The following is a 27,677-nucleotide window of genomic DNA, read 5'->3' on the forward strand; positions in this document are numbered from 1 at the left end:
GCAAGTATAGAGTATCTTACTCATTAAAATTTTCCTGTCAATTTTGAATGATACTTCAGTAGTAGGCAACATTGTTTAATGTCTGGTAACAGTGGCTAACTTGTGACCAATTGCACTGTGCTACAAAAATATGGCTTTAATAACGTGACTCATAACTTAATAAAACTTAACATAAGTCAGAAAGAAAATGAAGCTGTATTTTAGATTTGATGCTTCCATACACATTCTTGCTAGCCCTTCATCATTGTGTTTCTTGGAGTCAAGAAGAACTCAGTCACATTTGGAAATGACAAAGCATACAACAGATGCAGTAAGAAAATAGGTTTTATTTTAAAATTTTATAGAAACATTTTTAGATTGCTTAAATAAAGCAGCTGCACAGCAACTTTCTGTATATAATCCAGACAAACTCAAGTACATAAATTAACAAATACTTTGATTTTGCAACCCAGCTATTCTATCATAACTATTTACATCTTCCTACAAATACTAAAATATGAACTTATGGCATTAAGATAACATGTAAAAATATTTCTAAAACATAGCCAAACTCGCGAATTGCCAAGTGTTCCTACAGAAAAATCCCCAAAGGCACTAGCCCACATTATGTGCACATTAAGTCCTTTCTAAACATACACAGTTCCCTTCAATATACCAAGTCAATAGTACTCCCACTACAGTAACATTTAGGGATAAACACAGCTCAGTTCACTTTATTTTTCCTGTTTTATGATCAGAGTATTCCATCTTACTTCAATTAAGTTACATACTAGACTTTTAAAATTAGACTGCAAATTTCAGTCTAACTTCTTTGGACAGCCACAACGGAATACTAAATGAATTAGAGAATAGTACAGATTCAAAATATTTCAAGTTCTTCAAATGTTGAATATGATCTTTTCTATTTAGGCAATGGTGTACAAGAACTTTGGTACAAGTGTTGTAATAACGCTTATTTTTACAGTTTTCTTTCAAAAATCCCTGATTTGCTCATAATTTACTTGTGAATGGCAGATATTTTTTCTGAAGTCTTTTGTCACAGGGCTTTAGTTAATGGTGGAGGCTTGTAGAAATACACTGCCATGACCACAAAGATGATTGTGACGATTTTGCAAGCAGCACCTGAATGCAAAGAACAGGAGAGTTTTAATCACACTTGCTTTCAGTAGCAGACGCAGTGTTTCACTCATTTATAAAGCTTCATATGTTGAATTACATACACCCTGTAAGACTTCATTTAAATGTACTCTACATGAATGACAAAGGGCAGATAATGACAGTCATACAGCTGAATTTAGACCACTCACCTCCTGCCAATTTTTGCTTTGCTCCAGTTCTGTATTTCTTCACCCCATTCTAGCCTGACGTGCAAATCTTTCTTATTTCTTGTTTCAGTACTGTAATTTGTTATATCAATATTCTCTTTTCCAGAAACTAAAGCTTTTCACATAGAATATCTCTTAAGTACTCTCTGGTCAGATGTCTTAGAAGGCTATAGAAAGGTGTTTGCACAACTTGGAAGGCCAAGGAGAAGGGCAAAACCAGAGGGATTGTATTTGATCACAAATATGCCTTGAGATCCTCAAGTTGTGACTGCTGCTTTTTCAGTTTCAGGATTAGACATCAGTACTTCAGCTCACACACTGTAAATATCACCGTTGCAAGAAGACAGGACATAAGCACTTAATCTCAGATGCAAGCTTAGCCTACACCCTCTCTCCCACCAGCATATATACCACACATTTGAAGGGAAGAAATTGTTAAACAAGTCAGGATTTTTTCTGACAAGTGTTATGGAAAATAACTGAGATACAAAAAGAGGAAGAAAGCTCCCCAGACCTTAACTGCCAACACGCAACCCAGATAATCACAGAATGATAGGAGCTGGAAGGGAACCTGAAGTCTGTCTATTTCCAACTCTTGTGCTGGGGCAGGCACACCTTCCACAAGATCAGATTGCTCAGGGCTCCACACCTTGAATACTTCCAGGCATGGGGCATCTGTAACTTGTCTGTGAAACCTGTTCCAGTGCCTGGCAACCCTCTCTCTCAGTGAACAGTTTCTTCCTAATATCTAACCAAAACCTACCTTCTAAGTTTCAGTCCATTGCCCCTTGTTCCATCACTATTCTCTCTTATAGAGTCCCTCTCCATTTATCTTTCTTGTAGGCTCCCCTTCAGATACTGAAAGGCCTCAATAAGGTCAGCTTGGAGACTTCACTTTCCCAGGCTGAACCAACACAATTCTCTCAGCCTTTTCTTTATAGGAGAGGTGCTCCATCCCTCTCATCATCTTCACACCCCTAATCATGCTCATTGCCCTGAAGACAGACTGAAGTGTGAGCCAGTCCCTTATAAATCTAGTAAATAAGTGTAACAATGAAGCAAGATCAAAGACCAAAACTATTTTGTGTAATTGTTAAAGGAGTTTTTAAAATAACCTTTAGGGTTTACTTACTGTGGTGTTTCTCCTTCTATAATATTTTGCTGATCATTTATGAAAGTAAGTTAAAAAACACTGCTGCCAAAAATGAAAAGAGTACGGTTTTATATCAAAATAATCCCCATCTAGCAGACAAGGTCAGTATATATATTACCTATTATATGTATTTAATATAAAAGACTTACTTATGCCCATGAGCAAATAAGCCATTCTTTCATTGTCATATACCCAGCAAGCTCCTTTAGTTTCACATTCATCAATATCCCACAGAGTACAACTGTTGTCTATAGCAACACCAAACAAAATTGGTCCAGGAATAGTACCTAAAAACCACAGCAACACATTAGAATGTTTGAGTTACTTGACATACTAGTTTTCATGCATACAATGAAATGCTAAGCTGGTGGTGAAGATAAAATGGGAGAACCAGACACTAAATGTAACAATTTTAATCAAAGTCATAGGCTTCATATTACATAGTAAATCTGCACCTAGCATTGATCTCAGTTAATAGGTAGGATGCAGAGAGTTAATTCATTATACAGCTCTCATTTTGTTAAGCAAGAAATTTATTCAAAGACTTGAGCTTCTTAACTTCCTCTGTATTCACTGGAAAAAAAATTAAAATCAATGGTGAAAAAACTAATCAAGAAATCAGGAATTTAACTGAAAGGAAAAAAGTTTGTTTTTTCTGATCATACACACCAACCTGCTCCAAATTATGAGAACTAAAATATAAATATGTTAAATGTTCAGTTACACATTTCTCCCTGTTCCTCATATGTAGCAAAGCGTCCAGTAAAAATTTCACCAAAAAAAAGCAGTGTTTAAAATTATTCTTGTTCAGATTTTATTAACTCCATGTGATTTTTGTGTGTTATAATGCACAAGTGTATTGCATCCAAGTACAGCCAATTTTAGAATAAACACACCAGGTACATCACTGCATGTCTACCCAACTACCCAAGGCCTAAACTCTCCTAGAGCTAACCAAGTAGCTATGTCCCTCCTCACTAGGTCTTCAGCCTAAAACCCATGCGATTCTTAAAGCCTACAGCAAAAATATGCTGCTGGTAAGTAACGCTGTTAGTTACTGCCTTCTTCAGCCATAGTACAGGCAGTGTAAAAAGTTCTATCACTCCACAGTAAAGTCAGGAGTTCGAGATCTAGCAAAAATATCTGAACTCTGAGTAAAGTGAAACAGAGGGAACCTCATACAACATTGATCACAGATTTCCAGCTTATTCCTACCTGTGAGGATGTTTGTTTTATTACACTTTATCAGGAGAATGACTTATATTAATCACAGTTTGAATACAGCAAGGCAGAACTCATACTGCGAGTGTTAGATATGTAATCTCAAAGGAGAGGGAATGGCTACAGTACTAAATATTGGCATGAAAGTCCAATCAGCAACTGTGTCTTGTCCCAGTCTTGAATTAAATATACCATTTAAAAACTGTGTACTACTAAACCAAGATTTTTCATTATGCCTGAGAAAATTCAAATGCTTCTGGACCAGAAAATACATATGCTTACCCTTGTTTTACTTAAGAAGATTCATCTATCTTACTGAAATGCTGGATATGCTTAGATATGGAATTAAAGTATTATACTTCCCACATTATACTCTGTAAATAATTATGTACAATTATCTATCTTAATAAATGCTGAAGTTAGTGAAAGACATTTTAAAGGAAGGAAGAAGAGGAAAGACTCCACATATTCATTTTTCTTTTAACTTCTGGATTCCAGATGTTACATGAAACTGTTTTCTATTACATCGGTTCTTCTTATCTCAGTTTTCAGAATAGGCCTTCTTCTGGGGCAAGTAGCACCAGGTGTGTTTTACTGAAAGAATGGCAGTTACCTGTATTTGGCTTGTGCTCGTAAGAGTGAGAAAGGCTAAAGAGAGCATGAATGCCCTATTAACAAAGAATTTGAATCCAGATGTAACCTTACAAATGTATTCTATAAGCCAATGACAGACTGCTTCAAGCGCCCCTGAAAGTTTTTTAAGGCATTTTTTTAAAGTCAAGAAAAAAAATGTCAAATACGTAGATTACTCAAAGGCAAATGTTTCAACAAGAAAGTCATACCCAATAGTCGCAGAAACAGTAACTGTACTCCAAGAGCAAATGAGCGCTGTTTATCTGGCACACACCTGCAAACAAGATTTGCAGTTTAAGACAGAGTAAACAATTTCTACTGCTGTGCTGTGTCCCTCAGTGAATATGCTTTCTCTATATACTCTTTTAATTGTTAATTGCTGAAGGGTTTAGAAATCCAGTGTGCAGAACAAGTAACCCAACTATTTAAAGTGGTGTTTAGATAAAAGACAGAAAAAACACCAGTAGCCCATCAAGAAATTTTAGATTTAACTAGTTTAACAAAATAGTATAAATAAAAAGGAAGCTTGCTATCAGAGTCCTGATATACTGTTAAACATTTTTTCCATAGAACAACCAAGGAAATTAAAATAGTGCTAGGATGCAATCCAGAGCTACTATACATAAAGAAGTAAGTGTTGGACTCTATTATCCATATAGGTAATTAAGAGAAGGAGAATGAGTTCCACATCATGCAGTAGATTTTTTCTAGTAGTAGAACACTGTCATGAGTATATGAATTTATGTTTGAAATTGCACAAAAAAGGCTCACAGAAAAGACATTGGAATATACTGTAAAATTACTGACATTTTAGCTATTTAAATTAGTTTTTGAAAATTAATCTATTTACAGTCCTTTTTTCCATAAAAAACTGTTCCACTATTTCAGCTGAATTATATAAGGATTCAAATATCCAAATGTTACTGCTTAGAATTACTGAAATAAAACTGTGTCAGCTCAATTTTGAAGATAATGCAGAACTTTATGTTATTCTGCCTCCACACTAATGACAAGCTGTTAATTCCAGATTTACACCAAACCTGGACACAAGGCTATTACAAAGCACTGCTGTAAGATGTTACTGATTTCCTCAGCCTCTCACCAAAGGGCATCTAGCCACATCCTCACAAAGCAACATGCTTTTGCATCATGGTTATCTTTTCACTGCAAGTATTAGAACTACAAGTCAAACTTGTAGTTTGACTTCAACAAACACAAAACAGCTCTAAATTCAGAATGAGAAGCACATTTTAAAAATAAAAACAAACAAAAAACCCCTGTATTTCATGCATATAAGCTTTAGCAATTTGGAAGAAAGCAAAACCACTGGTTAACTCACTATCACATTTTGTATTAGTGACCACCATACATACAACATCAGTATCATGGGAAATAGTCTACAGTTCTTGACAGACTACAATTTTTCAAGCTAGAACTCTGAATTGAGACAGGAATCTAAGATTGAAAATATAAGACTAATTGTTATTTTGTCCTTTTCCTGATACAATTTGAAATGCTGACACCATCAATAGGCTAGACAAATATTTTCTTCATCAAAGCACAAAGAACATTTATTCCTTTTTGCTTCAACTAAAACAGTCAAGAGTGCTCAAAATCCATAAAATAAATTTTGCTGCACGCTAGAGAGATTTTTTTTAAATAATTTCAAAACTCATCTACTAACAAGAGCGAACAGTGGTATGACTATGCTCTGTTTAAAGTACTGCTTGCTTACTACATAACCTTATTAAAATACCGCATTGCAAAGCAAAAGAATTAAATATTTCACTGATAGTAGTTTTCAAAAGAATGTCACCTTTCTTGCAGACCAAAAAACATACCTGAGAATGGCCACGGTTGTTGGAGTAGTAGCCATAAATGTAAAAACAACAGCAAAAAAGAAGAAGGTCAGGAATAAAGGTAAAAATTTGCATTGTGTTGGGCATTTCCCAGGAACAGCTTCATAGAGAAAGTCTTCTAAACCATTTCCTCTTTTTGATTTCCCAATACAGGAACAGTTGTGGTATGTCTACAAATAATTTATAAGACAAAATTTAGCTCCCAGAATGTTACAAAATGACATCTTTTGGTAAATTTTTCATTACATTTGCATCACAGAAGACAAGAATAAACATTGACCTTACTATATGGGAAACAGTTAATTTCCTGATGAGCACATGACAATAAGATTAATTTTTAAAACTGGCTCACCAGAATTTGACTGATCCACCTCACCTGAGCAAAAGGTATTTTTGGATTTTTGACGTAAAAAGACAGTGATAGCCTCCATTCTGTATGCTTTGTAAGCTTTTAGCTACAACTATAAAAAACTTGCAGAAGTTAGAGGCAAACCATATGCAGAGAGGCAAACACTACTCTTCAGACTTAAGCAGGAAAGAATAGAAGCCATATAGTACCACTTCTATATGCAGGTGAACAAATGGAATATGCTCTTCATCTAAATCCACAGTTTGTTTTCAAAGAAAAATATAACGTGTCAACAAAGTGTGAAATTTCTACTCTCCTACATTTTCTTATGGATAATACCTTCCTCTCATTTTCCAATATAAAAGTATAAAGGCCTTTCCTGGGTCAGCTTGCTTTTTGGATCTCTCTATACTGCTCCCACATCCCTTCTCAAGAGTCTATTGTACTAGAAGAAATAAGCATAGAAAGCCCCTCAGTTCCAAGAAGGCTTGATAATAACCTAGGCACTTTCACAGCTAACCATTCCTGCATCAGAGGCTACTGACATTCAAGTTTTCAAAACTCATGGAAGCAGGTTGTCATGTATATGTATACAATAAACACTGCATTTTCTTAAAGATCTAGATAAGAACTTCAGGTTCTTCAGAACTTCAAGACAATTGCTGACTTTTCTGATTGTCAATTCTATTTAAAGTACATTTAGATTTAACTTATTTTCAGCATTAGGAAGTCTGGTAGATGTACACTTGGAGAATGGCATCACACAAATGAGAAACACTGTGGCTAACCAGTAAACCCTTACAACAAAAGAAGGCCCAGAGGTGGGAAAGACTGTTGTGCCCAGAAAACTCACAGAACAATGCAGGCTGTGAATGACCAGAACTGTTGCAAAGAAAGCTATATAGAAAACAAACAGCTATGCCACTTCAGTGAATCAAAAGAGATGTAAATGCTTCTCTCTGAGTTCATTAAGAGAGTGAAAACATTTTCCTAAGTTAGCCAGACCAGCATGAACATGGGGGGTGGTGAAGGGAAGGGAGTGTAGCTCACCCCAACATAGAGTATAAAAAGCCAGACAACTACCAGAAACATTTCAGAGAGTAATGGGCTTGACCTGGCTTCAACCTATGAATACCTTCCCAATAACTCGGGAGGCCCAGCACTGTGGCAGTGAACATGTTAAGAGATCAGCAGTGGGAGTCACACTGGTACTGTAAATGAACTGCGTATTGTAATCGCTGGATTTTGTTAAATACGACCTATATTTGGTATTGTAGGAAGGACATTTTGAAATACAGCGCATTTTACAGGAAACCAGAACAAACCATATCAGCTATCTTCATTGCATAAAGTACCTTTTTCATGTTGTTAAAAAGATATGTGGTACATCCTGCAAAACAGGGAGAAAAGTACTGGACTTCATCACTGCCACAAACTGGGTAGTATACAGAGCGCAAACACCTGCAGTTCGCATTGCATGGTGCTGTTAAGTTATATAGAGTGCCTGTTCTGAAAAGCAGAAGTTAATAGGCTTTTAAAAAAGCAATTTGAAAACAGAAGATATGTAAATAAGTAAAGCAATATTTATAGCATAATAAATTTTAAATTTAAAAAACTCTATTCATGTTACTTATGCACTTAGTTGTTTAAAAATAAGCATAGTAGTTACAGCTCTAGATTTTCCACTTATTATATACCTAGGTTTTTTTATGCTGTTATTCTATCCAAAGATTATTCCTCCAATTTCCACTTACAAAAGAGATTACAAAATTCTGCATCTCAGCCCAACTCTTATATCATCCTCTCCCTCCCACTTAGGTATTTGAATTTCTTCCATTTATAATTTCAAGAAAAAAATACAAGATTAAAACCAGTATTTGGAGTTGTTTATTCTACTGATCATACTCCAACATTCTTCCCCTTTTTTGATTTGAGTGCAGTTGCAAAGCCACCTTATTTTTACTATTTCTAACACTGCCATGCAGACATCTAAATTGTATGAGCACAAAGACGACTGTACACGTTAAATGCAGAGTTCAATGACACTCTGAAGGACCTTAAAGATTTCCTCTGGCTATTTAAGGAATAACTAATAACAGAGTTTACTTTAACTCTTGCACACTATATTTACTTTCAATTTACTTCCAATACAGGTAATCATATGGTTTTATTTGCAGTAGTCCCACTGTATTATTATCATGAAAGATCACTTTGGTTTGTGTGAGGACTGTCCTAAGGCATAACCAGAGAGAATAAAAACATCCTTTGATTTTCAAATGTTAGTTCATTAATAAGTAAAGAATTTTCACAGCTTAAAAGTTCAGTCAGCTAAAACCAAGTTACTGACACTGCCACTAGAGTTTAAATATTGTACTGTAAAATTAAAGTTCCACATTAATTATCTAAAGGTATGTTTATTTGTCAGAATTTGAGATGACAAAAATACTAATAGAAGAAATAGCTTATGTAGGAATTAACTTACATACAGTCAAACTTCAAATGGAATATAAGGGATATCATAATTACATATAAAATCCATTTTGGCAGAACTCCACTAAATTAATTTGTGCTTTAAGCCTAAGCAAACTAACTTCAATTCTTCTAAGTATGAAGAATGAACTACATTGCACCATAAGCAAATTCACTAATCAGACTGGTACATTCAGTGCCTTTCTAGCCTGAGAGGCATGCAAAGCCTGGAAATATTTAATCAATTTGGTGGCATTTGTCCTATTTACATGTGCAGTGTCTCTTTCCCCGACCTCCAAAGAGGGAATGAACACTTAGTTATACCCAGTCAGAGAAAAATACAACAAAAAAGATACTTCTGGCTTTTCTAAAAAATCTAGCAGATGAGACCATCAATTGCTCATTAAAAAAAAACTCTATAGGAGTTTTTAATCAAGAGTCCCACAGACACGTGGAAATAAAGTACAGAAATAGTCACTACATTTCTGTTCCTTCAAGTTTTAAGGGAAACACTGGGCAATAGAATTTGGCAAAAGCAATTCTTTGAAGTGCCTGTTGGACAAAATTATGTTAGTTCTGCTGATGGCCTAACTTAGTAATAAACAGTGTTACTAAAACTAAGATGCTGTTTTCATTAACACAAACAAGTGATCCTGTACTCCTATAATTCCGAGACAAAACCTGCAAAAGCTTCTCTCACCTTTCTGAGTTATTTTTATTTTTCAATAAGAAGATAATGCTTGCCATGAAGGATTTCTTGAAATTCTCCACAAAAATCTCCATCAAATTCTAAGTCAACTCTCAGAGTAGTCTCATAACTTATTCATTCAGAAGCATTTGTTCAGTAGCATGAAAGCAAACACTTGACTGTTCTTGCACAAGTTTATAAATTTATTTTTTTTTAAAGCTACTGCTTTAAAAAAGCTACTGCTTTTAAAACGTATTTTATTTCTTCATGGAAAACAGTTTACGAACTGGCACTGTATTAATGCCACTAACAATTCTGATGCACATGTCCAGTAAAGTATAAGCCAACCGGTAACACTGCATAAGGTAGAAATGAGCCATTTCTTATAATGGATACCAAGGGAAGAGATATATTTCAGGACTGGTTAACTTCCAATTGCTGTAGATAAGTAGCCTTTAGCAACAGTTAAGCTACATAACTGATAAAGTCACACAAAACTGTAAAATACAAGCTAGTGGTATTTAACTTAGGATGAAAATCAGTTCAGCTGTAACTTTGTCTGCTGCCTGTTACCATAGGACCTGATATAAAAATACTGGTAATTTCATATACCATTTTCTATGCTACATCTTCAGCATTTTATTGATGACTACAAATTCTTTCGCTAAATATGTAACTATAACCTTTCTGTAGCCAAAATCTGAATCATGATTCACAGTTCTGAGTTGTCTAAGTAATCTGTCTGCTATTTTTTCAGACACTGAAGCAAAGCAATATTTTAGTCATCCAATTTCAACACTGGCCTTTAAATATACTGTCAATTTATACAGCAAGTTGTAAAGATGAAATCAGAATGAGTCGTAACTTGGGCCTTTTGGGCTTTAAGGTTTTTTATTTTCTTTCAGTCACCAGTGTATGGAACTTTGTTGATTCATTTTGCATATTTTTCCATACCAGTACATTTCTACTTTCCACCAACTTGCATGGGCATTAGAGGCTAAAAAACCAATTTCCTCCCCAACCCGTCTTCTGTGTTTTCATGGTACATATCATGCTATTGTGTCAGCAAACTGCACCACTCCTCTTTCCCATCTCATTTAGCTTCAAGTGTCTCTTTATGCATTGGAGAAGAACTATCAGATTATGCTTTTATACAAGATAGTGGTATCTAGCCTTTGCATATAATGGGGGATTTGGGAAAACAATAAAAAGGTATTGGGAAGTTATTTACCAACTTAGACAGCATACAACTGACACCCATGATTTTTTTAGATGGCATCTAGCAGTCCCTAGGTAACAGCCTACTTGAATTATTTTGCACAGCCCCATCTAGCTCTTGGACAGACCTTCCAACAGCTGCAGTTGCCTCTGTTAATTTATAATGGGATAACTGACCACTTGAGAGCAGACTTCTAGAATAGCTAGTTGCCCTCCTTCTGCTTTTAAACACTGCTGGTGTGTACTATATGAAACTATGGCAATTGAATAAATACTAATATGAAAGCCAAGAGTGCATTAAAATGTATTTACCCATTATATGTTTCAGAGACACCTGCAAAAGGTTCATTCCCACATTTAGCAAATAAAAACACTGTGTTTAATATTAAGGCCACTGAACAGGTGCCTATCATGAACTTGATTATGCCTTTGCAATCCATTTTGCGCTTGGAAACCAAGACACCACTTATGACTTGGCCTAGCGCTGCTCCTGGAATTAGTACAAGTCCTAGAGGAAAACAAGACAAGGAGCAGTTACATAAAAAGTGCAAGACTTAACTGTGATGCAATTTTATGCTAAGAAAAACATCAAAACAGTTACCTGCAAAAAGCAGTCCATGTGATATTGCTTTCAAACCATACTACCAGAATCTAACTACATAAGTAATTTATTCTACTGTTACATCACCTTTAGCCTTTCCAGAGGTTTAACTGGACAGTGTAATTTATAGTTGTCCAAAACCCAACTTCAACATAGCCAAACTAGATGACTTAGGAGCACTGTGGGGTGGGAATCTCTGAACACCAGTAGGTGTCTCTACGAAAACAGAAAATCCTGTTTCATTCTTTTGATGGTTTTTTGACATGTCCATGTTGTTTCTTATACATCTGTTATGAACTTGTTAATAAAAGAACATAAACACTGTTATACAAGAGACAGCACACAAGATGCAAGAAGACATCTACTGAAAGATGCAAAGAAGTCTATATCAGTGGGTCAGATTTGCTGTCATAGTCTATGTAGTCCACCATGATTTATCCTCTTTGCACTCCAGATAAATAACTGAGCATTTTTATATGGCTAATCTATAATACAACACAGAACTCAGTATAACTTACACCAACCTGAGAGAGTTAACGTTACAAACAGTTCAGGTACAGTGACAAAACTGCCCAGGCCACAGACCTGGGAATTCCAAAAACCACAGTCAATGATGGTTTAAATAGTTTCCACAATCATTGGTAATGTTTAGACAAATTAGCTGAGTTCAGGTACAGCCAGCTTTCAACATTACTGTAGGCATTTCTTTAAAGCTGTACATTTAATAGGCACTGTCAATATTTTCAATTTGAAGACATTCAGTCAAGGTCTATGGACAAAAAATGCAACACTCAGCTTTTCACTTCAGTCCTAGTCTTTGGTTAACAACTGAGCATATATTCCAATATGTTTTTATGTAAAACTTACAGATTATTTGTTTTGATGCAACAATACTATCTAATATTGCCCAGAGAAGTAATTCAGAAGGTCTTTCCCAAACACATTTCTGTTGGAAAAAGAGCAGTTCAACTACCATAGTTATATTGCAGCGCTCTACAGCTTAGCAAGACACATTCGATTAATATTAAATCTGCATATTGCAAGCATCTGTTTGCATTATGGACATTTCTGCTTTGATCTGGTTGCTATTCTTCAGAATTAATTATGTCAATGATGTGAGCCTACTGAGCACAGCTCTTCCATCTGATGTTTTCTGTTTCTCCAATACTCAGTTTTTCATAGAAGCTCTCTCCTGTTCTACATATTACTTCTGCATATCAGATAAAAATAGGTGACAGTAAGCCAACTACAGCAGAGCCAGTTATATAACAGACTTATTACATATTCTGATCAGTCATTTTATTGCAAACTCATTGTAACGTCAGTGTGGAATTAAAGAAGAGAAAGGCAAAATCAACTTCTTATTTGTGATAAGCACTGCTTTTTTTCCCTACCTGCCCTTCATCTTGATTATTTTAGTAGGGACTAAGATACTACTGCTCCTTCAGGCAATTTCAAATAAAGGAAAATTGAATGTTTTTCACCAAGAATAAGAAAGGAATAAACTACTAGTAAACTAAAAGTCTACTAAAAGGAATAAACTACTAGATAAACTAAAAGTTGCATCAGCACTCAAAATCCTCAGTCTACTCTGAATATGTAGACTAGAGTACTTAAGTAGTACTAGAGTACTTAAGGGCAGGCAAGAATAACAAAAATACTGCTCTGATTACTGCATTCCATCTAAGTACATTCACAAACATCTCAAACAAAAAAGATACCCATATAATCTTCCACCTCTAATGTTAATAAAGTGTTCAACACAATATATATATAAGATTTAAAACTAAAAAGCCATATTACCTCCAAGAGTTGCTGAAAAACTTGACGACTTTCCAAACTGATTTTCTATAAACTTCGGTAGAAATGTGGCAAATCCAGTGGCAACTAAAGCTTCTGAGGAGCTGGCTACTATTAGACTCATGAGCACTGGATTCCTCAAGAGTATCTATGGGGAGAAATTATCATAACGCTCTGGAAATTATTTGATTTTGGTACCAACTAAAGTCATTATATTTTAAAAGAAGATCCTCTGAAATGGAACTTTAGTAATATGTTTTTCTAACAATCTCAGGCATCAACAAAATTAATGTGCATTAAGTTATCAGTAACATTGAAGTTTTCCCTATCACAACACATTAAGCCATTTCTATAGGCGTCTAACATCTGGAAAATAATTTCATTTCTCAGAATATATTCAGTTTTAGCAAATTTGAAATTTTTCTTACCAGGAGAGCCATAGGAAAGTCTTTAAAACTTTGTCCAATATCGTTGGTCTCAACCAGTATTTGACCTCCACCATCATGAGTTTCAGGGATTTTTTCAGCCTGAATTTTTGCAGTTCCTACAAATTGTCATATTTATCAACAATGAAAACACTCAATACCTGCACTCTTAGACAATGTCAAAAAACCACAAAAATTTGTATTTCCTTTAGTTGGGAAAGTGCTTTCAGATATTACAGGTCTTCTTGCCTGTTTTATTGGCACAGATTTTTACAGAGATCAATACTTTATTGTTGAACAAAGATTTTTGTTGAAAGCATTATACTTTCATTGGACGTTGGAAGGTCTTGGCTGCAAGAAGATATTAACAGGGACATCCTAAAAACTTCGGAGTATGCTGAAGCCCCTTTTTTTTTTTAATCATCCTCATATTCTCCATTTCCTACTTTTTTATTTTCCTCTATCATTTCTCCTTCAATATTAGTATAGTAAGTCCCTTTGGATGCTCATGGAATTTCTACACTGTTCCTGCTGCGTAACAAGCTTTAAATATAGTCCTGGGTGCTCAGCTACAAGCATCTTTCATACTTTGACCACCAGTCTCCACACTTAGGTATATGTTTCCAGTCCAGTCCATCATTATAGAGAATCATAGAATCACAGGCTGATTTGAGTTGAAAGGAGACCTTGAGGATCATCTATACCCAACCCCCTGGCCATCAGCAAGACCACCATACATGAGATCCTCCCTCTAGCTGATTCACCTTGTTTTAAAGTTGTAAAGACTGCATATTGGAGGGGGAAACAAAAAAAATAAACAAACAAACTTGTCCTCTGATTTTAGTCAAAGACAGTTAACTGAGAAACTAAATCAAACAGGAAACATTCAGTTCAGTACTCTATAACCCAAAAATATGAACAAATGTCTCTTCCAAAGTAGCCAAGCATTGCTAAACCTTTACCTGGTAGGTGCTTTGGAAAGCATGAAAAAGGTATTATAAGAAGCCAAATTGCAAAAAAGCATGCAAGAAATCCTATCCACCATGCTCCAAGCCAACGTGGGTCATCTTGATCCACCTTTGTACTGAAAAAGTAATTCAGAAAAAGCAGGTTTACCTTCCTGAATTTCACATTTTAGTGAGTTGGAATATTTCCTTTTAATGTATTTTAACAGAAAGCCTTTTAATATTGCTATTTTCTTAGTTTTATATGTATTAAATTTATTGTTTGCTTGTTTAAACCACCTTCACTGGGCAATTATAAAAATAATGAATTCTACCAAATGTAGCCTTCAATTCATTAGTTAAGGTCATTCCAATTTAAACACAATTCTATGGTCCTGATTTCAAGATTCTGAGGCATTATGAAGATACTGGGAATACTGGATTTAGAAAGATTCCTCAATCAGTGAGTTATACCAAAACCAATTCAGAAGTTCAGAATGCCATTGCATCAATCTGAAGGCTCTAAAACATAGGAAATAAAAGTGTAAATGAAGCTGCTGGTTTAAATATTAGTACAATTTATAACACTTTTTAAAAAAAAATGGACTATTATTCAACAGAAAGATTTTCTAGCAAGCTCTTTCCTAGGAGTTAAGAATCCTAATCCTAATACTCCAGCTCAAGGAAACAGTTCCACAAGACATCAGTAGATGGAGGTTTAACACCGAATATACAACTAAGCAAAAGAAAAAGCATTTTTTGCTACTGAGGTTTAGAATAGTTAATATCTAAATGCTAGAACTATCTATTTGCACTACAGAGAAACTTCCACACACAATGGAGTCACTACTCTAGGAAGTAACTCACTAACATGAAGCCTTTTCAAGTGCAACTTGTTTCCAAGGTAATGAAGCTTTTGAAAACACAGTATTTTCTGAAAAAAATTTCTCCTCACAGGGAGAAAAGCTGAATATTTTAGTAAAAATTATTAGAGAAGGAAAATAGGAAGCAATAAACTAAGTTCTATCTTGCCTTTTTGGGATCTGGATATCAATATAAACTTGAAGCAGCTGCCCTCCTAAGACATAGCCAATAGCAGGACCCAGCAGAGACATGGCATAGCCAACTCCTAGAAGAGAAAATATATCAAGTTCACCATAACTTTTTATTTTTTTAAGCTTTCTTTTAATAACATTTTTAAGTCAACTTCAGACCAAAGTTGACTGTAAGTCAACCCATTGTTTTACCATCACTACAGTTGTAGCACATAGAAGACAAAATCTATAATTATGCCTCAACAAAGAAATTTGCAGCTCTCAGAAGCTTCAGGTCCAGCAAAAGGCTGACTGCACCTTTAAGCATTATTAGATTGCCTTTTCCCCCATTTTGTGCCTATATTTAAGAAATAACTAGTGAAAAAAACCAGTGAAATTATGAACATTGGTTGTTAACTGTATTAACCACAATCTTTAAGAGTTTTCTTATTTCTGTTTTTCAATCTTTAGTTGTTTTCTAGATTTTCTAAAAAAAGAAGACAGTTACATCAAAGTGTGTGACTGGAGTAATATCTGCCTTAAAATACAAAGCCAAGGCTCTTAATAGCTCCTGACAGTTTTAAAGAAAAAAACTCAAACAAGCAACAAAACAAACAAACAAACCCTGACCCCCTCCCCCTAAAAAAGAAATCACTAACCTGCAAAGTTGCAGGTGTAACCATACCCTACAAAAGAGTGTAAGATTTTTTTGATGTCACAATAGCATTCCTGGCCTATCAGACACATTTCTGGTAGGCAGTTTAGCACTCACTGACAGCAGGAACACTGTCTCTGCAAATTAAGTCTTGCAATTAATAGCAACTAGATCCATCTTTAATCAGTAAACATGCATTCCTACCATTTCCCCAGGCTGAATAATCTGGATTTCTCATTTGTTTCTGAAGTACATGGATCACAAGTACTTAATTTTCCTCTAGTTAGTAAGAGGAAATGATGGGGGAGTCAGGAGGGTGAGAGGGGTGCAAGAGGATAAAGCACTGCAGAATGTGACAGTCAAGTAAGTAAAAATAAATACTGAGTAGATATATCCCAGGTTTTCCTACATTTCAGAAATAGTGACATGGTCACAGGAAATGAATTAAGTTCATATTCATCCTATAGAACTTCAAACTGAGCTTAGAAGTGCCTATTTTCTCCCACACACTCAGTTTAAATACATTTGGAATTGTTTGGCTTTAGTTGTAGATGTACCAGTCCTCATGAACATGCACCCAGTAGAGAGGATAAAGAAAATACCAACTTTTAAGTTGCAGGCTTACATCAAAAGGTGCTGGCAGCTATTTATGGACCATTTTAGGGGTGGGTTCTGGGTTTATTTTGGTTTTGTTTTGTGGTTTGTTTTTTTGGGCTTTGTTATTTTTTCTGCATTGCATAAGCCTTCTTGTATAAGGTAATCAACACAATATACTTAAATACTTAATACATTGCATGAAGCAAGGAAAATAATCAAAGCTTAGTTACCTATCCACCCACTTGCATTCCAGTTTTGTTATATTAAGCAGAATACACTGCTCTTCTGTGTACTCAACCCAGTTGCCTGAAGACTGTGCATGAATTAGTTTTTTGTATTGATCTTTTTCTAAAAGTATAAACACTGATACCATTCTCCTGAGTTTTCATGTCACTTCTTGTTTCCCCATTTATGCAGACAACCCTAATTCTGCTCTATTTATTTCACTGGATTCAGGGGAGGAAGAAAAAATGCAGTATTATCCCTCTCAAAATAAAGAAACAGCAAAACCAAAACTTGTCTTTTTCATCTAAGAGTTATCATAGGCACCTATCCTGTTTGTTGGCATCAAATGAAGTAGCTTGCCTTGGAAAACTGTGAAAAATTTGCATGCAAACAGATAATTATTTCAATTTTGCCCCTTAAAATACTGTTCTAGTCTGAATACAGTCCTGGAATCTGAGACGTTTTGAATTCCTCCTGCAAGTAAGAAGTATAGATAATATGTTTTTAATCAGCTTACATATGAGATAGGGGAAATAAATATCTTCATACCCATAGAAAACACACTTAGACTGCAAGGAACTTGGCAATAAAATGGCATATAACCTAGAGAATGGTGACTGAAAAAGACTAAAAACCATTGCCAAGTATTCGTACTCCTTAGCTTTTAAACAGTCTCAGTGAGGCAATCTCTGTACTTCCAGTACAGCCAAGTGCCAAATTTGTATGTGGCTAGAGAAAGGGATTGATCAGACGAGGCACACCAGTGTTTATGCACTGAGTGGACAGCCTACTATTAGAAGGTAAGTAAATAAAATTATTAAAGGATATAATACGATCTAGCTACTGACTTGACTGATACTTTTTAGTCACAGGTGTTGAAAAATACTGTGTAAGTTTTTTGTTACAACTTATTCTGTCATTAACAGACAAGCTACATGAACCGTTTAACAATTTTCAGTTACTGACATGAAAAGGCAACAGGAGGGTGCTCAAAGAAGCTTTACCATGCTCTACAAAATGAAAATTTATAAGACTTGGTACTTAGAGCAGATTAGTATCTAAATTGCACTGTAACTGATGTAGAAATACTTCATGCACATAAATAATAATTACAAAATTGTTAAATTAGACGAATTCATAAAAAAACTTAAAATGCATTGCAGTCTATGATCTATGCAGACAGTGTTCTATATACAGTTTTAAATTTACCTATGTAAAGGGAAGACTTATGTTTTGGGACACTATCATCAATAAAAGATGTCCCCAAAGTATATAGAGGAGTTCCTCCAACTCCCAGCAGCAGCTGTCCGAGGATAAAGACATACAGATACTTGCGAAGTGGAGAGTTTGTGCTGGCACTGCAAGTGGCATTAGCAAAGGTGGTTTCTGCAGTTTGACATGTGTCTGAAAAACAGAGACAGCAAGACTTTACAACTCTGTTACCTTACTCACAGTCCAATCTGAAGAATAACCTGTACTAAAAGCTAAACTACAAATGAATGCTGTTATGCCAGGCTCCTATTTTAATTTTCACACCTATTAATATATCCAATATTGCAGTGCCAAGCCTTCTGTGATATCATATCCCCAAAAAGATTAATTAGCAGGGCTTAGTTTTTGTTTCCTGTCTATGAAGAAACAGGATTGAAATAGCCTTATAAATACACTTTAGCAACAGGAATCAAATGGCCCTATAAATATGCTTTGGCTTATTGAAAGCATTATTGACCAGAAATTATTGTATGAAAAAACCAAACAACCAACCACCTGTCAAATGGTCATTCCAAAGGTTATGAGTACTCCCAGGTAACAGACACTTCATTGTGTGCTTGTACCTTATAACAATTCTGAGGAGCACTAACAACTCCAACTCTTAGGTGACAGAGCAGCCTGCACAACCTGAGGAAATCTGCCAGAAAGTGAAGTCTGTCATTAGCAAAGATAACCCTTCCTTTACATTCACTCTTTTGAGAAGTGTTTGCCTATGAAAACCTTAAAAACCGACACCATTCTCTCATAGAACATACACTGCTATGCCTCTAAAAGGAGAAGTTAACATAAAACCTCTGCACTTAATGCACACACACCAAGAGGAAAGCAGTGGTACAGCAGCGTAAGGTTGTGTGTGCTGGTGTAATATTTGGCACTACAAGGAGGGAAGAGAAAAGAGGAACTGAAAACAGGTAGTACTGTGTTGTCTTCTCCTTTCTCTTGCTATCATTGCACTCTCGGTAGCAGAATACCAAGAGACAAGATGTAGGAGAAACATTTCCATGGTTCTCCTCATAAGAGCATAAAACCCTAAGAAGCAGGATAAACCCATCCATTTGGTAGTAATGAGCCCCACTGAACAAATATATGAAAATGTCATCCAGATCAGATAAGCAGACTGATTAATTCACACTATTTCACTACAAAATTATACAAAATTATTATTAAAATTAAAACCTTTATTTTCCTTAGATCCTTTTACATCTGAGAACACTTTTTACTTACGCATAGAAGAGGCAAGATCAATCCACACTATGGTCTTACAAAACAAAGCTTAAGAAAGTGCTAGCCACGCACCAGGTATTTAAAGAAAACTTATCTAAATCATTACTTCCTGTAGCAGACAATAGGTGACACAGTGCCATTGCACAGAAACAGGCCAACATGTGGGATAAGAAAACCTCACTTCAAAAGGAAGAGTCTTTAAAGTTTTCCTTCCTTTCAACTTAGGAAGTATCCTGGGTACGCGGTCCCAATGTTTGACTGTCTTCACAATGAAGTTATTTTCCTTGTGTCAAGTGAGAACCTAGGATTCTCATTTGCTGTCACAGACATACTGAAACATGTTTAATTTTTAAAATAAAATCCGAGACTGAAGTTTAAAGGTACATTGCTTATAATATTTGAGGTTTTCACAGTCCTCCATGCTAATTAATCAAATTAAGTTGATTCTGTTAAGGCAGCAGGGGGAGCCCTTGACTGCACATACCAGAGCCAGCTGAGGCACCAGCAGCCCATGCAACCTGGAAATTTACCAGAACAAACAGCTGGTTGTACCTGGGTTACAAATTTGAGTCTAAAACCTTTCTGGAAAATAGAAAACACATTTTACAGTGGCTTAAAAAACTGCAAAACCCCAACAAACCAAAAATACCAACTCCTCTGCTCCCCCCCAAAAAAAATCCCAACCCCAAAAAAAACAAAACAAAACCCCAAACAATAATAGGCAGATTAGCAGATCTTTCAATATGAAATGGATTAGACTATTTCTAGGAAGTAGTATTATGATAAATAAATTGGCCTTATAGGACCTGTTCAGAAATATTAAGTGGTGGATTTTAATACAAGCATAAAATACAAGCTTAATTAAAAAAAAATTAGGATCTCTATGAGCAACTCACACAAATAACTAAAAGGAACACTTTTGGGGTGTGGTGCTATTAAATCCTGCAACTAATTGTATAGCTAACATGTTTCATCAACCTCAGAGCTAGTTAAACCAGACAACACATAATCCTGTGCTGTGGCTTACTTCACAGCTAAGAGATGCTGTTGCACAGCACCTGCAAGATTTGACTGCCTCAGTGCTGACATTCCCTGCACTCTCAGTCATTTATTTTTGATAGTGTTTTGTTTAAGTCAGCTTAAGATCTGGAATGTGCTCACCACCAGCACAGCATAGGCACCTGCATTACAACAGTCAGAACAGCAGGCAAGCTGTCACCTGGCAGTGCTATGGTGAAGAAACACATGTCAATTCAAAAATTCCCCACTCCTGTTAGATTTCAAAACTCCATGTGGAACATGTACCTAATAAAGGTATCAATATATACAGCCATCTTCAATGATGGATGTTGGATAAAACAGTAACATGCTCCTTGAGATTTCAACTAAAATTGTTTGAAAGGGGGAAGATCAGTTGGAATAACTGGTAATGTACTCTCCCACACTGTCAGTATCTTGTTCCAAATGAAAAAAGAAAAATCGGATTTAAACTTTTATGTATTATGTATTAAATGCAGCTTCCCCTTCATCAAAGTGCAGTAGAAAGGTGAATACTGAAACCAAAGTTACAGGGAAATGGGACTAACAGAGCCAGGAGCAAACACCCTTTTGTCCTTCTCCCAAGAGCTAACAAGTAATTATCTGCTCATAGTCCCCAAAACAATAAAGATTGTTTTCTTCTGACCTTGTTCAGTTAACTTCCATTTCAGATCATCATAATTAGATACAATAAAACAGCTTGCCCAACTTTTTAGACTAACATGTAGACAGCTCATAGAAGGGGACAAAATGATTACTACTGAAGATATCAATTTGAGGATCAACAACCTTTCATCATGTTGCTTCATAGCTACTGATTTTTTTTAGTGAGCACTCTAATATGCTTAGTCATTGAAGGCATAATTTTGATTAAAGACTGCAATAACAAGACAATCCTAAAAGATTAAGTCATCCTGCTTTAAACACATCTGAACATTTCTGTATTACAGGTGTGCCACTAAATTGAAATACAAATAGTTGACATTAATCACACCGTGCTAAGTCTTGTTTTGTGAAAAAAGTTTGAGAACTGAGAGATAGCTACACCCATGACTTAAGTATTGCTTTGTTCAGTATTGCTTGTTCCCTCTCTATTTCAAGTAAATATATAAGTTAAAATCAACGTCTTTTAAAAGAACTTAGAAAAACTTGTTAATTAATTAATCACATGCCTTTAAAAGTTCAAAACCACAAAGAAATGCAAGCACTAGTCACCTTTCAGGTAAGATGGTAAGATTAACAGCTTTAACATTTCTCCTACCTTGCTAACCCAGCTTGATTCCTAGTCACGAAGAGATGCCAGATAATTTTTTCCTTAGTGAATTTTAATTGCATTCATCAAGGCAAGAAAAAAAAGCATTTTATTCAAACGTTGCTTAATAGCAAGAACCAATATTGACACTCAGATTGCTTCTGGAAAAATAAAGTTCACTGTGCAGAGAGGCAGCTCTTGAACTTCCAGATTTCAAATAATCAATTTTCAGTTACAGATAGCACCCTGTTTTAGGACATTGACAGAGATTAACTATGTTGTAAGGAGTTGAAAATAAGGAGTTGCACCAAGTTAATGCAGAGATTTTAATTTTTTAGTGTAACTTTCAAAACAACTGTAAGCTTACCTTCAATTTTACCTCCATATTGGTATTTTCCACTGCTGAAGTGTGGTAAAGAAAATACAAGTGAGCCCAGTCCTAGCATAAATGCTGAGAAAGCAAGCCATCGTGGTTTGTGCCCTCTTTCTCCCAAGTAAGATACAAACAGTGACAATAAACAAAAAGCAATATCATAGCTTGCAGAGATTAAACCAGTGAGGGAACTGTTCAACTCATAACGCTTCTCAATTGTTGAAATACTAATGTTAATCAGGCCATTTACCACAATACCTACAAAAATAAAAAAAGGAGATAATTAGTCAAAGATACTTTAACTCAATAGAGTTGCAGAGCTAAACTTAGCCTTGTGTGATGGAAAAGTTAAAATTATATATATTTATACCAGGCTGCTTTATAAGGTATTTACTAGCTATAAAACACAGGTACATAGTAGGTAATACAGTGCCAGCTTAGCCAGTCAAAATGTACAGGACCTATGTATTTGTCTGAAGCACAGCTTTCAAATGGAATGCTTTACGGTGTCATAAGACACTTCAAAAATTAAAGGTATTTTAGTCAAAGTTATAACTTGCATTAGAATACATGCTATGGCTGAAGCAAGTTCAGGACATAGTTTTCTACTTACTGCAAACAACCAACTCCGTGACATCACAAAGGGAAGATACAAGAAGGTGAACAAACATGAATCCTCTATAATATAAAAAGTGTAAAGCCATTCAATAATTCTTTGCAACTGTTTCAGAGCAACTGAGGTGATTTACTTCAACTGAGCAAAGAAGGTTTGCCCCTTGAATCTGTAACTTCCCTGAAGTTACAGAACAACCTGCACAAGCTGCCCTACTGAAGCACAGATGAACTGCAAAAAAATTAACTGAAAGTAGAACTAAGCTACAATTGCCAGTGCATGCTTAAACACTGTCCATTTTTACAAAAGCACTGTTTGTAGACTAACTTAAATCTTCTACACTGCTTCATGTTGTGTTTCTGTGAAAAAGACTAGGTAGTTAAAATTTCGTAAGTTTGGTTTTAGCAATCCCAAAATAGGATTCAGTTACAGGATAAATAGTTGTAATTATAACACTGTCAGATAAATTTATTATAGTCTAATTAAATTGTACCTATAATAAAATAGATAACTGAAAAAAGAGTTGTGAAGTCTTAGGGCTGGAGGTACAAATATGCTTGAGTTCTGTAACCTTACAGATGACTGATGAGGATCTTCCCTGACACAGGCCCTTTAGTTACTCTAAAATTAAAACATGCTTTTCTATTGTCTATCTAAGAAGAGAATACAAGACTAGTGACAGAAATGTGTTTAAGTTAGTTTTCAACAAGCATTGCACCATCCATAAGTACAACTACTTGAGCTAAGTTTCAACATCTCCTTAGAGCACTTTAATTTATTTAAAAAAATTACTCCAAATAAACCAGCCATTTTCTAATAGCCAAACGTCAGCTTTCTACATGGAAACAACTCTTTGCACAATCTTAGTTCCAATACCCTACTATGGCCTCTTTATTAAGGCTGACAATTTCACCCGTCAGTTTACTCATCACCCTTAAATTCATATGGGATTGACACAAGTGTTCAGGTGTCCTTCCAGTGCCATTAGTTACACATTCAGTAACTTTATTTTCCTTTTAAGAAGCATTAACCAAAGAACAATACTAGCATGAAGGAATGAAAAAACAAATTTTCCCATCTGCTGGACCTTCAACACTTACTAAGGCTTTAAAACACTTGAATGAAGGTGTGCTACACAGCAAATGGATTACAGAGCTAGAATGCATTGTCTTTTAGAGGTATTTTAAGTTACTACCTTTAATTTACATTCTATAACCCAAAAAGCCTTCCATTTAATTATACTGGATAATTGGACTTCATCTGTAAAAATGCAGATGGGATAAATGGCAGCATAACTTCTCCAATTACATCATCCAGTGATTAATCACTGAAGTCTCTTCAAGAAAGACAGAACCTGGCTGATAGTAACTTGATCTGAAAACCAAATTCTGTAAGGACATCTCAACACTTAAAACTGCAGTATAGGAATTACCAACCAAAACCTTGTTGTCCTGCCACATGTGTTAGAGATTTAGGTACAGTGTACACTGACACATAAAATCCAGATTAATTATAAACCAACTTTATTTGCTATCACAAAACACAAGAGTATTCTTTTTCTTCATCCATTCAACAAAAACACGTGTTTTGCAGTTGTCATAAGAATGGTGGCTTTAACAACACATAAAAATAACAATTAAAAATGCCTTGGTAAAAGTACCAGGTCTAATCAGCCTATAAAATATTAGTGATATTCAAAGATTTTAGATAGATTAGACTGGACAGTCTTAAACTGTGGTTCTGTTTTTTTATTTACCAATAATTATTAATGACATGAGAAATAAACAGTCCTTCTTGTATTCAAAATAGTGAGATAATCTCTACCTTGTTTTCTTACTACAGCTATGAACTGCAGCATATCCAGTTAATGTATCACTAGATGCAATCATACATTTAGGCAACTTTAAGTGCTATAGAGAAAGCAGGTATTAGTCATGTAAAAAAATTCTAGGCAAAGAAATGTTTTGTGCTCTGGAAATACAGGTTTCACATGTACTTGAAACATGAAGGGCCAGAAATTAGAGTTAAGTTCCACCTGAAATCTTCTGAGAAGCTGCAATACAGCATATCAGGTGCTAATGACACCAATCTATTATTGAGAGCAGCTAGAAAATATGCTGAAAAATACATGCTTTCAGTTGGATTCACAACATACCAGGTCACTACAGATAATCATCCACTATGTTCACTCATTTAAAAAGACTAGGACAACAACTTACATTCAGCAAAAGTGTGTTATGGATTACTTCATTAATCGTCAATTCATTAAGAAGTAATCTTTTCTAGAGGTACATTAGGCAAGTTTAATAGATAGATCTTATCTTCCTCAGTGATGGTTTCTGTAATTTGGCGAGTAGACCCAAACTAGAGTACAGTGTTAGGTCACATCACTTCAAAATCCTAGGTGTGTTTTGTGTGCTTTTATCTAAACTCTGAAGCTGCAAGACCTGAATATTTTCACAAAAATTTCACACACGAGCCTGAATTTCTTGCTGATGAACCTAGTTTTACGCATCTCAAAAAGAATTGCAGCTAGTCTTCAGCACCCAGTTTCCTTTATGTTTTAAGCAAAGGAAAGAGTCTTGTCAGAAAATCCAGGTAACACATCAGGAGTGTCACAAGATCTGTAATAGCCATGCCTACACATGCTTCCAAAACAAAAATTATTCAGTTTCTGTCCTTTAAGGCCTTAAACCTGAACTACATTCATTAGGTGCCTGGCATACATATAGCATTAGATAACCAAAGCAATATTTGGACAAATGGCACAAGCAACACAAATAACCTCTTAAGGGGACAGAGATTCTTATAACACAAGTTGTTTTTACAGTTGGAAACCTATCCAGTCTACAACCAAGATTTTAAAGTATGCTGGGTTTGTTATTCAGCTCAACAATCAGATCAGAACAGGAGGACTGATTTTAAGAAATTCAGACACATTAGAAATATTCAAGACACTATATTTATTTTTAACAATCTTTTCAGTGTCATATTAAGGCATTTTTAATTGCCTATCCTTATTCTTATGCAACCCAAAAAAATTTATATGTGTATTCTAAAAGTCTTTTACTACTCAGCTACTATTGAAAGCTATGATGTAAAAAGTTCTTCCACAGACACACCCCGCCCCCCACCTCTCAGTTTTCATAGAGAAAACAAATTTGGCAGGACAACTGCAACAGGAATCATCTCCTGACCCTACCAGCCATAGACCTTTCAAATTCAAGCAAGAAACAACAGGCTTATCCCAAAATTTTCTAAATACTTCTTTTCTAAAACTAAACCTATATGCTAAGACAAGATCAGAATCTGAAGGGGATTAAATCAGAAAAAGTTCTCAGGAACACATACTAAGGCACTACTTCATGCAAGGAATCTCCAAGCATTACAAGTAGCATTAAAATCCTTCTAGGTTTTAAGCAGAGTCTCCAATTCTCCTCATACCATTCCAGTTGCTTCAGTGTGGTTCCCCATGCAATGGAGCCATCCAAATAATGTATTTCTTTGGTATAGGCTGGTCTCTCCTCTAACATCAAATATCCAAATATCCCCCTCCATACCTCTGTAGAAATCCCTTTATGAGTAATAACAACGAGCTTCAAAGCAAATTGTTCAGGAAATACCCTTTTCTTTCCTAGCTAGTCAAATAAAGTTGAAAGGTTATGAATATAGACCAAATCACTCCCTTTGGCAGACACACGTATCCAAGTTTCACAAACCTCACTTTTTAATGTTTTTTACAGTAATTCTTCTCCTCCCCTCAGTGAGCATTTCTACTTTCTAAGTCTAAGGCTTGCTAAGGCCCTAATCAATCATTACAAAAAACCAAAAGTATGGACAAGAATCTCTGAAGCTGAAAAACAGGAATTTAGAGCAAGCTAAACTTCAGGTTATTCCCAAGGTCAATTTAAATCATTAGTTAAATTTTAAGAAGATGGCTGCACTGTGATTCACAGAACAAAATCACATGTTTTTGCTGTTTTCAAATTTACCCAAAGTCCTACACAACCAGGCCAGGATAATCTTCAATCAGCAAACAAGTAAGAAAGTAGTGGGGTGCTACAATTTTATATTGGTGTTTTAATCCCCAGATTTTAAGCCTCTGCCTGGGTGCGCACATGAAGAGCTGTAGTCAGTGGGGATGCAGCATTGACAAGTGCATGAAGCAAAGAACCTGCAGGCGCGTGGACTTCGTCGTCAGTAAAGTACGTGGGAAAAGAAAAAAAGGACAAACGGAATGAAGTACAAGGAATACTGTGGAACGTCTCCATCCCGGGCACAGAACAATGTATACTGTCGTCCCTTAGTCAAACCATTACCGTCACTGTTCAGCCACGGCACTAGACGAACCCTGTCTCTTCTGACCCACCACCCAAAACTCCTTCGCCGCTCTCCCCAGCCCAGGCTCCCGCTCGGCTCCCCACAGCCCCGGGAAGGGGAAGAGCGTGTGCCCTGGGCAGCAGGGACAGGTTACCTTGGAAGATGGCCAACAGGCTATAAGCAGCCAAGTACCCCTCAGAATTGTTGCAGAACTGCAGAGCTCTAGGGGCGCAGGGACCCCACCCGCAGGGCCCCTCCTCGGGGCAAGGGCCGGGCCCGGCGGCGGCCGCGGCGCCGGCGCCTGGCCCAGCGGGGCCCGCGTGGTACCGCTGGCCGAAGTCGGAGGAGGGTGTGTCGAACGCCGGGTTCTCGATACCACCGCCCTTCAT

The 27,677-nt window shown here is 35.9% G+C and overlaps 1 protein-coding gene across 1 annotated transcript; it reads right to left on the reverse strand.

Annotated features, from left to right (window-relative positions):
* Nucleotides 1-308: 308 nt before the first annotated feature.
* SLCO4C1 (solute carrier organic anion transporter family member 4C1) lies at nt 309-27,677 on the reverse strand. The gene is made up of 13 exons (XM_036403330.1): nt 27,443-27,677; nt 22,350-22,613; nt 18,406-18,600; nt 15,718-15,814; nt 14,704-14,825; nt 13,745-13,860; nt 13,320-13,464; nt 11,228-11,423; nt 7,896-8,049; nt 6,174-6,361; nt 4,542-4,606; nt 2,628-2,765; nt 309-1,122 (listed from the first exon to the last, which is right to left on the reverse strand). The coding sequence occupies exons 1-13, from the start codon at nt 27,675-27,677 to the stop codon at nt 1,037-1,039; spliced, it is 2,001 nt and encodes a 666-aa protein (XP_036259223.1). The 3' UTR covers nt 309-1,036.

The sequence above is a fragment of the Molothrus ater genome, assembly GCF_012460135.2.
Source record: "Molothrus ater isolate BHLD 08-10-18 breed brown headed cowbird chromosome Z unlocalized genomic scaffold, BPBGC_Mater_1.1 matZ_random_MA35, whole genome shotgun sequence".
In the NCBI taxonomy this organism is placed as follows: Eukaryota; Metazoa; Chordata; class Aves; order Passeriformes; family Icteridae; genus Molothrus; species Molothrus ater.